Source organism: Diabrotica virgifera, chromosome 8 (assembly GCF_917563875.1).
Source record: "Diabrotica virgifera virgifera chromosome 8, PGI_DIABVI_V3a".
NCBI classification, from domain to species: Eukaryota; Metazoa; Arthropoda; class Insecta; order Coleoptera; family Chrysomelidae; genus Diabrotica; species Diabrotica virgifera.
Genome location: NC_065450.1, coordinates 218,494,987 through 218,508,580, shown reverse-complemented (window position 1 = coordinate 218,508,580; position 13,594 = coordinate 218,494,987). Strand labels below are relative to the sequence as shown.

Sequence of the window (13,594 nt, the reverse complement as noted above, 5' to 3'; positions counted from 1 at the left end):
CTAGGAAACCCCGAAACCGGTAGAGATTCTTGCTGTACTCTCTGATTGGACTGGATATATAATGCGACTGCGGTTTCGGTTTGAAACGAAATTGAAAATGTTTATTCATTTTTAATTTATATATTTACTCTATTTGAAGTACTAAGGAATCCATTTTCGCTGGAAATTTACCACCTGAGCAGATGGGACGTGAATATAAATAGTAAAATTCCCTCATCGTCCTATAGTCTCAGAATCTGCATAACTTGCATTTTTAGAAGCCTCAGGTGCTGTTACCAGGGTTTCCATTGTTTTTAATCTGGTAGGATATAAAATGGTATTTTAAATATTATTTTATGTGCTATTAGATTAAAAACTTAAACTTTGTTCTAGCAGATGTCGCTAGGGCATCCCTGCCAGTTCGTTAGTTGCAATTTGTGACTGCACGCTGGGGTTATCCTGGTTCAGTCAGAGAGAGTAGCATGTGCCGCCTGACGAAAGACTAATAAGTCTTGAGAACGGTAGGGGCACTTGCAGTGCTCTTTGATTGAATTAAAAATAATGCGGTTGTAGGTTTGTGTTGCAACGAAATTGAAAATGTTTATTCATTTTTAATTTTCATTTTTACTCTAATAGGAGTACGGGGGATCCATTCTCGTTAAAACTTTACCACGCTGAGCAGATGGGACGTGAATTTTTGCCGCTTTTGTTCATAATATTAATTTTTTATAATATGTAATAAAAATATAATTTATTATTTCTTCAATTTAAAAAATTGTCTGTCCCCTAAAATTTTCCGCCCCTAAATTTGCAGTTCGCCCACCCCTGAGACCGGGCCTGCTGATAAATTTGAAGACCACTGGGATATAGTTTCCAACAATGTTTTTATAATTTACTCTATTGTATTTTTTACTTCCTCCTTTTGCTAATTCAATTGTGATTGCATTCAACAGATTTTTTAAACAATAACCTCATTATAATAGAGATTGATAACCTTCAGTTTCAAAAATAGTACTTAAAATATACTTTAATGATATTCTTACTACTCATATTACCAAATTAGTAAATATACAGGGTGAGTCATGAGGAACTGTACATACTCCTACCTCGTATAGAGGCCCCTATGGGGAATAACAAATGACCATTAAAAAGTGTCTGCTCCCATTGTTGAATAATATAGAGGGCGAGTTTCGCATTTTGACAGAAATTTTTATTCGTCATAATTTTTGAACGGTCAGATCGATGTGTCTCTTATTTTGGTCAATCGTTACACTATTGCCACCTAATCAACTGATTTATTCAAACTAGAAAAAAATCAGGTCCGGCTTTAAAAAAATTATTTCGTTTTGGTCTTAGAAAAAATTTCACCCTGTATAAGCTTTTTGAGAACTCTAATATGAATTTTACAAATTAGACAAATAGGCAATTAAAATGACATATTTATTTTTTTCCGCACTCGATTGCTTAATTTTTTATAAAAAAATCAAATTTGATTATGAAATTAAAGTTTGGTAAAGTGAACCATAGATTTAACAAAATTTACTTTTATTACCAAAATTAATTTTTTTTAAACAAATATTTAATTTATGTTACCACCAATCAACTGATTTATTCAAACAAGAAAAAAATCAGGCCCGGATTTAAAAAATAAATTCGTTTTGGTCTTAGAAAAAATTTCACCCTGTATAAGCTTTTTGAAAACTCTAATATGATTTTTACAAATTAGACAAATAGGCAATTAAAATGGCATATTTATTTTTTCCCTACACGATTACTTAATTTTTTATAAAAAAAAATCAAATTTGACTATGAATAATTAAATGTTTGGTAAAGTGAACCATAGATTAAAATAAAAATAACTTTTATTACAAAAATGAATTTTTTTTAAACAAATATTTAATTTATGTTACCACCCAATAAACTGATTTATTCAAACTAGAAAAAAATCAGGCCCGGATTTAAAAAATTAGTTTAATGGGTCTTAGGAAAAATTTCACCTTGTATACGTTTTTTGAAAACTCTAATATGAATTTTACAAATAAGACAAATAGGCAATTAAAATGGCATATTTATTTTTCCCCACACGATTACTTATTTTTTTATTAAAAAAATCAAATTTGACTATGCATAAAAAGTTTGGCAAAATTTTTGCATAGATTTAAAAAAATTAACTTTTTTTTACAAAAATTAATTTACAAAAACAACGTTTTTCTTAAAATTAAAAGTTTTACCATTTTTTTTTTCTATAACACGTCTACATCTATAACAGTAAATCATAACACTTCTTTTGGACTCTATAGTTTAACATAGACGTGATCAAATTGATAAATTTTAAATTTTTCCACCTAATTTTTGCGATTTACAAGTTTGCAACTTTTACAAGAAGAAGACTGAAAGTCTACAACAATTTTCATAGTCTTCAGAATGGTAAGAGATATGTGATGTAAAAATTTCAGAAAAAAAAATATTAAAATGGAACAGAGTTGTAGCGAGTTAAACCGTGAGTTCATTTTTTTTTCATTTTTAGGTTAAAATTCCGATTTTGACAAATTTGATTTTTTAATAAAAAATTAAGTAATCGTGTGGGGAAAAAATAAATATGCCATTTTAATTGCCTATTTGTAAAATTCATATTAGAGTTTTCAAAAAGCGTATACAGGGTGAAATTTTTTCTAAGACCAAAACGAACTAATTTTTTAAATCCGGACCTGATTTTTCTCTAGTTTGAATAAATCAGTTAATTGGATGGTAACATAAATTACTTATTTGTGCAAAAAAAATTAAGTTTTGCAATAAAAGTTATTTTTTTTAAATACATGGTTCACTTTACCAAACTTTTAATTCATAGTGAAATTTGATTTTTTTATAAAAAATTAAGTAATCGTGTGCGGAAAAAAATAAATATGCCATTTTAATTGCCTATTTGTCTAATTTGTAAAATTCATATTAGAGTTTTCAAGAAGCGTATACAGGGTGAAATTTTTTCTAAGACCCAAACGAACTAATTTTTTTAAAGACGGACCTGATTTTTTTCTAGTTTGAATCAATTAGTTGATTAGGTGGTAATAGTGTAACAATTGGCCAAAATAAGAGACACATCGATCTGACCGTTCAAAAATTATGACGAATACAAATTTCTGTCAAAATGCGAAACTCGCCCTGTATATTATTAAACAATGGGAGCAGACACTTTTAATGGTCATTTCTTATTCCCCATAGGAGCCTCTATACGAGGTAGGAGTATGTACAGTTCCTCATGACTCACCCTGTATGTAGTTAAATACTTGAGGAGCCATTAAAACGAAAACAAAAATTTTAAAATACCTACTAATGAATATAAAAATTAAGAAATATTTACAGATAATAGAAAAGAATAGTGGTTTTTGTTTGAAAATACGTATACAGTAAGGTCTCCCTTTATGCAGTGGATACGTTCTACAAAAAAGCGCATAAAAAAATCGCATAAAAAAAGACTTTACTTGCATTGAAAAAGTAGGGATACGTTCCGTAGTTTTCTAAAATCACATAAAATGGTGGACGTTTGTCCACCAAAAACATGTATGTGTTTGATGTTTTTTTTTTCTCATTAGGCCAAATAAAATCTTAAAGAAGGAATTAAAAACGCAGACTAACGATATTGAAATTGCAAAAACCTCTTCTAATTAAACATAAAACTTTATGACACTTAATTAAATGTTTCAATCCAGAAATCAAAATGTGCTGTTTATTATACTGCAACTTGAAATCAGCAACATTTACGCCCGGTTTCATAATCAACTTAAAGTGAACATTAGCGAGTTTCTGTGCACACAAATACGTAAACGTAACGCGTCTTTTTGACATATACGCTTGCGCATTAATGGTTGAACTCCCGTATCGCGATACGTATTACCTAAGGTTACGGGCTGGTACGTTAGGTTCATACGCATCCCTATCGAGCCTAAAGTCACCGAATGCACACGAGGATCTTGCCCGATTACCTACCAAATGAACATTTCATCAGCGTACTACCCGTTTATAAACATTTTAAGGTTATATTGGTTATTGGTTTAGTCTATTTGAGTAAAATTATTCTGTGTTTTTAATTGGAAATTGGAACTTCATAATAGATTTAAAGTTTTATTGTTTTTAAGTTGTATATTAATAAAGCAAAACAAACAAATCTTGTATTAATTTAAGAAATACAGTGATCACCACAATTAATAACTAGATAAACAAATGACTTAGTTTCAGTAAAATTTTCAAATAAATATTACCAAACTATTTACATTATACTGGAATTCTGATGTAGGTACAACAATTTACAACTAAAAAGTAGGTATAAACAAAAATAAAAAAGATTTAACCTAAGGAAAAATAATATTTTTATATTTAAATAGAAGCAATTAAAACCATACAATTTCATCATTCATTTATCTTTTTTTACATTTATATATTAATTGTTTTATTTTTTTAATGTCAACGGAATTTACGATTTGCTTTACGTTACGTTAAGGCAGTTACAAAAACTACCTATTTTAACATTCATCCTCTACGACACGTTAGTTGCTTTACGTATAGGGAGATGCGTTACGTTACGTAGCAACAAAAACTCCCTACTAACTAAAGTTCACTTTAACGTTGACATTTACCCATACGAATTGCATTGATAAAGGTACCAACTTAAAATTTAAAGTCCACTTTAACTGATTATGAAACCGAGCGTTAAACTCTTAAAAACTTAAACATTTAAATTTAATTTCAAAACAGGTTATACCTTTCAATGCGAAACTCAGATTGATGTAATAGCTACATGCTACATCATGTAACAAGGGGAACACCTGAATGGCAAACCCTCAGATTAATGACATCTGGATGGGAATAGTTAATATTAATTATACTAGTTATTAATAATAGAAATTTTTGGATGAAATACAAACCGCATAACTTCAAAATCGCATAAAAAATCCGCATAAAAAGAGACCTTACTGTATTTGAAATGATGAACACATTACCTGTTGGTTTCCTAACATTTTACTTATCTTTGAATTTTGTCTAATTTACCAGTATTTAGTCAAATATTCCTGTCTTTTTAGTTTTGAATATAGCCGCTTAGAGGGCGCCACCAATAAAAGCTTCCGACACAAACGTAAGCTCAAACTTTTGTTGATATAAATCAAGAGTTTCATTGTGATAAAAGTCGTGTAGATACAGTGAATTTTTGAAATGAGCAAGTCGGTCGAAAAATGGATCTATTAGCTGAGAACATTTTCGAGCAATAATTTTTTACAATTTTCGGACAGAATTGTCACAACAACAATGTCACGCTGAAATTGCTTCTGTGTTTGGGAATGAAGTATCACACCAGTTAACTATTTCCCGCTGGAATTGCGAATTTCAACGTGGTAGCTCCAATCTCAGCGACGAATCCAGACCAGGTCCACCCAAAACATCAGTCACAGAGCAAAACATTGATGCGGTTCGTCAGCTAATTAAGGATGACCGCCGTGTAACATACCGGGAGATAGAGGCATCTTTGAGCATATCAAAGACCTCGATCCAAAAGATCCTGCACGAAAAGTGTTTTGCTTAAAGAGAGCAAAAAGCGGTTCTCGTCAATTGGTGTAGAAAAACATTGGAACGGTTCGACAAAGGAAGCTCCAAAAACGTTTATAGTATTGTTAGTGGCGACGAATTTTGGATTTATTCCTACCAACCGGAAAATAAACGCCAATCCGCTATGTGGATGTTTCACGATAAGGAAAAAGCAATAAAAGTGATCCGTTCTTGAAGTGTGTCAAAGAAAATTGTCGCAATTTTTATGTCAATATCTGGTCATGTGGCAGCAATTGCGCTTTAGAGGATCAAAAAACACAATGTACCTATGTATCTATAAAAATAATATTGTAGTATGCACTTATGTTATGAAATGAGAAATTTATGACTATGAATCTGTAATCAATCACAAACAAGCCTGGTTAATTGGCTCTGCCAAGCCATTTTTCAGAAAAAAAATCAAAGAACGGTTACTTCTGATTGGTATATAATCGCTTGTTTATCAAAAGTTATCGCGAAACTCTGACAAAGCAACACACAACGGCGAATCATCCTACATCATGACAATGCAAGTGCTCACACTACCCAAAAGACAATAGAGTTTTTGGAGCTTCAAAACATCGAATTGTTAAACAATCCACCGTATCCAACCTAAGCCCCAACGACTTCTTCCCGTTCCCAAAGATCAAGAATTCAATGCGTGGGTGGCGACTCCAGTCGCCAGAAGAAGCCATCGATGCCTTTAAAACAGTAGTTGTAGGTGTCAACTGAAAACTGGAATAACTGTTTTACAAATTGGTTTGAACGTATGCAAAAGTGTATCGATCTTGGTGGAACATATTTTGAAAAGCAATAAAGTACTTTAAGTCTATATATTTTTGTTTTTATACCTATATGCAAAACTAAAATAACAACCTATTGTACCTTTCCATATTCCACTCTACTCATGTTACCAAATATAGTTTCTTTGACTTGCGTTCCATCCATCTCAATCCGTTCTTAATTATTATATAAGTAACTTGCCGGAAACCATTATACCTAGTATTAATCGGTTAAATCTAGAATATAATAAATTCTTTACAAATTTTTATTTATCCCATTAGTTATAATATTGTCCACATACTATATATATTGTATATTGTATTATGTATAACGAGTAAGTTTTTATAAATTCTAACTTTGATATAATTTTTAGCGGAAGTAGCACGACAGCTTCAAGATTCATCTGCGAAAGTAATAATAACTCAAACACCATCTATACCTACAGTAAAAGCCAGCTTAGATCTTTTGAAAACAACTATTCCAATTGTAGCAATTAAATCAACGGTAAGTATTGTACCTATTTCTTTGTAACTGGTAACTGTTGTAAGTAACCCTTCCTCTTCCCCCAAGCACCTTCTCTATTTTGGTTGGCGATAAATATGACAAATTTTTCTCTGTTCTGGGCTTGATGAATTAAGTCATTTCCTGTTGTCTGGGTCCAATCTCTGATGTTTCGGAGCCAGGATTTTTTCTTCCTTCCTATAGCCCTTTTACATTCGATTTTGTTTTTATAATATTACCTGGAGCTGCTCAAATTCCCTATGGCGCATTATGTGTCCTAGATATGACGTCTTTCTAATTTTGATTGTATTGACCAGATGAGGACGTGTGTTCATTATTTCCATTACTTCTTCATTCGTAGTTCGGCTGGTCCAGCTTTTTCTTAGCATTCCGCGGTACATCCACATTTCGAATGAATTCAGTTTGTTGACGTCATACTGTTTTAATGTCCAGGTCTCACAGCCATATAGTAATAGAGGCCACACATAACATTAGTGTTCTCAAAAGTAACTGTTAACTTCTTTTATTATCAGTAGTGTTCAATTCTATGTATTAGTGAACCGAAACCTTCCTTGTCCTCTCAATTGGTGTCGATCCGTCAGTAATTTAGCATTACTAAAGATCCGTCTACCCAGAAGAAATACCAAGAAAACTCTAACGCCATTATTATCCTGCCAAAAAGACAAGACATGTAGAAATAAAAAGAGAGCCTATGAAAATGGACAAATAGAAAAAATGGAAGAAAATTTCAAAAACAACGAAATTCGAGGGGCTTACGAATACCTAAAAAAGATAAAAAGTGGGTATAAACCTCAAACAAGTCTATGTAAAGATGAAAGTGGGCAAATAATCAATAATCAACAGAAAGTCACAAAAACCTGGAAGCATTATTTTCAGACACTACTTGGAACTCAAGTAGACATGGAAGATGAAATGGGTATGATCTACGTAGAAGAGAATGGAGTAGAAGCTCCAATTATAGAGGAAGTTCTCGAAGCCATTAAGGCCCAGAAAAACAATAAAGCTTCTGGAGTTGACGAAATACCAGCAGAACTATATAAGGTAGGTGGCGACCACCTAGCAAGTCAAATCCACGCGCTCATCAAAGACGTATGGCAAGAAGAGAAAATACCCGACGACTGGAAGAAAAGTATAGTATGCCCGATCTATAAAAAAGGAGACAAACTCAAGTGCAAAAACTACCGTGGAATCTCTCTACTATGTACAGCATATAAAGTTCTCACGTACATTATAAACCAGCGGCTCCAACCACTAGCAGAAAATATTATTGGAGAGTATCAGACGGGCTTCCGACGGGGAAGATCGACACTGGATCAAATATTTACAGTCAAACAGATCTTGAGCAAAGCATGGGAACACGATGTTGATGTTCACAACGTGTCTGTAGACTTCAAACAGGCATACGACTCACTCAAAAGGAACAAACTATACTATATATTGGCTGAATTGGCAATACCACACAAGCTAATAAGACTCATTAAAGCCACAATGGATGAAACTCAGGCATGTGTACGAATACAAAACCACCGGACAGACTTTTTCAACATTTCGTAGAGACTAAAGCAGGGAGATGGGCTGGCCCCAACATTGTTTAACCTGGCACTGGAGTATGCGGTTAGGCAAATGCAAACTGGACGAGGAAATCTATTGACCAACCGAACGGTTCAACTGGCCGCTTATACTGATGATATTAATATTATGAGTAGAACACTAACAGGAGCACAGGAAACATATGCAAGGTTAAAAACACAAACAAAAATGCTAGGTCTGGAAATTAACACAGAAAAAAACAAAGATAATGACTCAGACGAGAAGAAATATAGTCCCAGAAAACATTATACATGAAGATGACATTGAAACGGTTGAAAAGTTTACATACCTGGGAGTAGAAATATATGCCGACGGATCAGAAGATGGAGAAATACGAAAGAAAATAACGCAGGCAAACAGAGCTTATTTTGCCCTCTCCTATATATTTCGGTCTAAAAGTGTCCACCGAAATAAAAAGATGAGAATCTATAAAACCTTAATTCGGCCAATAACATGTTATGGCAATGAAGCCTGAGCCCTGAAAGAAACATTAAAAAACAAACTCGACACATTCGAAAGGAAAGTACTCAGGAGAATACTAGGACCTGTGAGGGAAAACGGAATCTTCTGAAGTCGATACAACAACGAGCTTTATCAACTTTACAAGGAAACGCCCCTGTCAGACTTCATTAGAATACAAAACTTGCAGTGGGCCGGGCATGTGATAAGAATGGGAGAGGATAGGCTACCAAAACGAGCACTGAATGCTAGAATGCAAGGAAAGAGACCGGTTGGAAAGCCACGAAAGTGCTGGGAAGACACAGTAAACAGCGACGCACAAGCCCTTTTAGGAGTCCGTGTATGGAGAAGAGCAGCCACAGACAGGCAAGGCTGGAGGCAAAAAGTAAAGGAGGCCAAGGCTCAGTTTGGGCTGTAGTGCCGTAGAAGAAGAAGAAGAAGTGTTGAATTCTATGTATTAGTGAACCAAAACCTTCCTTGTCCTCTCAATTGGTGTCGATCCGTCAGTAATTTAGCATTACTAAAGATTTGTCTACCCAGAAGAAATACCAAGAAAACTCTAACGCCATTATTATCCTGCCAAATCTCATATTTCTTTCCTTCATCACTCACCGCTCGAAAAGCCTAATGACAAATATTAGGTTCAAACGTGATTTAAGCCTCAACACAATGAGAGAAGACTTCAGTGCTTGACGATTTACCAACTCAACCAAAATAACACCTCCATCAGAAATCAGATTCATGATTCAAAAATTTTTTGTCTACTGCTAGACATATATATCTCCCTTATAATTTTCCATCTGTTTCAATCTTGTACGTGTTATATCCAATTTCTATGGCAACGTTTTAAAACGTGTTGGTAGACGACCTCTGCTTCAATAGGTATTATCTCTTGGTCTCCATTCCAGTATCCGTTTTGTCCATCTGTTATCTGTCATTCGAGCCTCGTGTTCGAGCCTCAATTGCACTTTAGTGATGCTATTCTCTCCACAACATCAGCCACTCCTGATCTTCATCGTAGCTGGCTGTTTAAGATATTGTCTCGCAGTGAACCGATCAAAATACCACGATACATCGCCCTCTGAGCCATACCCTCTGAGCTTTTGCACTGTTCTCCTTGTGATGGTCGTTTCCGCAACACTGGCAAAACACACTGATTAACGGTTTTCCTTTTAAGACGTATTGGTATGACGGACGATTTGAAAATGTGGTTCACCTTGCCGAAGGCTGTCCAAGTCAGTCGTATACAGGGCCCCCGTGAGGGTTACTGACACCTGTGTACAAAAAAGGATTTTGTGCGCCCCTTAAGGAATTTTGGATCATAGGTAGGTAGGTGCTTAAAATAAACCAAAAAACTGATCTTTAGAAGTCATATTTATAGTCCATGAACTCAATGTAAAATATTGTAAAACCTCCAAATTTTAAAGAACCGTTTGGATTGACATAACATTTGGCACACACATAGCTAACATGTCATTGAAAAAAGTGATATTGTGCCGATGTGTGCTTTTGCCCTGAATATAAGTTTTGCCCCTTCTCGGGGGGTGAAAAAACATATGTTCAGAAAAGTCCGGAATTTGATGAAATAACTAATTCTAAAGCAACTTTTGTTCTATAGTTTTTTCACTAAATCAATACTTTTCAAGTTTTTTTTTTTTTTTTTTTTTTTTTTTTGAAAAATGGCTTTGGCAGAGCCAATTAGCCAGACTTGTTTGTGATTGATTGCAGATTCATAGTCATAAATTTCTTATAAACATAAGTACATTCTACAATATTATTTTTATAGATACATTGGTACATTGTGTAGCTTTTTTTTTTATTTTGTTTTTTTTTTTAATTATTTTACTGTTTTTTTAATATATATTTTAATTTGTGCGAAACACTTCTTTTTTTATGTTTGTTTCTATTTTTTTTTCTTTTTTTGTTATGTTTGTTTCTATTTTTTTTTTCTTTTTTTTATGTTTGTTTCTATTTTTTTTTCTTTTTTTTATTTATTATTTTTTTGTTATTATTTTATTATGTGTTTTTATATATATATATATATATATATATATATATATATATATATATATATATATATATATATATATATATATATATATATATATATATATATTTTTTTTTTTATTTTTTCAAACCACATTAACAAATTATGCCTATTATATTACGTTTACAACTTGTATTTACATAATTTAACATGTTTATAAATGAGATGAAGAATTTCCATATCATTTGTAAATATTAAAGTATTAAGGTTTATTGGGAAAAAACATTTTAAATCTTTTAATTCCTTATAAAAGTCGTTTATGTTATTTATGTTTAAATGACATTCTAATATGACATGTGTTAGATCTCCGATTTTGCCACAAGTACAATTGGGAGTATCTGACAAGCCGATTCTATGCATGTAATATGGCGTAAGAGCATGATTGGCTCTCAGCCGATTAATGGTCTTTATAAAATAACTTTTCAAGTTATTTGCAAGTAAAATATGTTCATTTTTCAACAAAAAACGGATTTTTGAAAATAACTCAAAAAGTAAGTATTTTATAGAACAAAATATACCTTATAAAAAGTGAAAAAATGGTGTAAATACCTATATATAAAGTCTGCAGACCAAGTAGAAGCAGCGTTGTAGCTAATGAAAACCAGGTTCTTATTCGTCAAATTCCAATTCGAATATTTTAACGTGAAACCAAAAAATCAAGTTTTTTAAAGTTTAAAAGAAGCTTTATTTTGTTATTTTTTAAAGTCTTTTTTAACATCAACAGTAGGTTAGTTACGCTCAAAATAATGTAGGTCCCTTTTTTTGGTGAAAAAAAATATCGTGAAATGGCCCCATAATTAGCATACCAAATGAAATTAATCGTTACCGCTTCACCACAAGTTACTTTTTACTTATGTGTTTTTATATGATCTGAAGTTTCATCGGTTCAAGGTGCTTATTTTTGAAAAGGCTGTAGTTAAAAGGGCTTGAACGAATCTTAACCAATTTTTGTCTTACAGAAAAACAAAAAACAAAATATTTAGAACATTTGCAAAACCAATATTTTTTACTGCTTGAGATTTTCGGTATAACTAATAATTTTTAAGTTATTTGAAAAATAAGGAATTTTTTCAAGATTAAAAAAAATTAACTTTAAACCTATTTTTTTTTCAAAAATGAAGCACTTTACACCGATGAAACTTACATAATATAAACAATACATAGCATATAAAATAAATGGTAAAATGGCAACGATTAATTTCATTTGAAATGCTAATTAGGGGGCCATTTTGGCGATTTTTTTAACAAGAAAGGTTACTTTTTGCTTGCTCTTGTTACTAGAAACTTTTTTAAAAATCAAAAATAAAGGTTTTTTTAACACTTGAAAGAAAGAAGTTGTAACGAGTTTTTCCCGAAAAGTGCTTAATTTTCTGGTTATTTCACGTTGAAATATTCGATTTCGAATGTGACGAATAAGAACCTAATTTTTATTAGCTACAACTCTGCTTCTACTGGGTTTGCAGACTTCATAGATAAATAAATTATTTTTTCAATATTTTGTAGGCTATATTTTTGCTAAAAGTATTTTTTCCATATAATAATTAGTCTAAACCGTCTAAAAACGTTTTTTTGTTGAAAAATGAACATATTTATTATTTATATAACTCAGTGAACATCTCTATAAAACAAAAGTTGCTTAGAATTAGTCAGTTTATTCAATTTCGGACTTATTTTTACCGTATGTTTTTCACCCCCGAGAATACTCCCAGGTATTCTCGAGGGTATTCCCCGGAGAATACCTCTTTTACCTTACCTCCAGGGCAAAAACACACATCGGCACAGTATCACTTCTTTTCTTGTTAGCTATGTATATTACAAATTTTATGTCAATATAAGCGGTTCTTTAAAATCCACAGCAAAAACCGTGAGTAAATGGACTATTATTTGTAGACTAAAATATCAAAATGAAACAAACAGAATAAAATCATAACCATAACAAAATAAATTAAAAAGCCTGACTTTTGACATGTTCTCGCAAATGGAATTCGGCAATAACTGGATAATATTGAAGCGTTTTAACATGTCTGCTCAAATGAGAACAGGGATAGAACCAACTATAAAAATACTGGGGGTGAAAATGGGGCTAGTAGAAGGAACAGACACATAAAGCTTCTTTGCAAAACGGCAGCTCATTTGTTGTGCGGTGGCAGGTCGTGGAATCGTTAGGGGGATAAGAGAGTTTAAAGAAGACTAACTACCATAACCAAATAAGCAAAGGATACTTACACAGACTTGAGAACTTTGGACGCCGTTTGAAAAATCCTCAAATTCACATATCGAGTACTTACTGGACACATTCCGTACTATGGGAACCAATTGGGGGACATTCATCTTAGATTCCTCATTGGGTCAAACTGGGCTCTTATTTACCATCCTATGTTCTATGCCATTTCTTTTTCTTTACTCTAAAACTTATTTCGTTTGTATTAGACATTTGGTTAATAATTTTCCAAAAAAAGGTTACAGAAATAAAAATAGGTACATTTTATAATGTTTATTTAAACCTTTAGACTTTATTTTATTTTAAAAAATATTCTTATAACAGGAAATGAATAATAAAAACAACTATATGATTTTACAATTCTTAACCTTATTTTTAGCAGTGTATCTCTAAACAAAAATTTAATTATGGCTGTCAAA

The 13,594-nt window shown here is 32.3% G+C and overlaps 1 protein-coding gene across 2 annotated transcripts in view; it reads left to right on the top strand.

The window, feature by feature from the left end:
• The window catches only part of LOC114336691 (uncharacterized), a 58,002-nt gene that overhangs the window by 27,927 nt on the left and 16,481 nt on the right, over positions 1 to 13,594 (top strand). For both annotated transcript variants that reach the window (XM_050658007.1, XM_050658005.1), the window contains exon 3: positions 6,710 to 6,840. In XM_050658007.1, the coding sequence (XP_050513964.1) occupies positions 6,710 to 6,840 (131 nt within the window). The remainder of the gene's footprint in view (positions 1 to 6,709; positions 6,841 to 13,594) is intronic.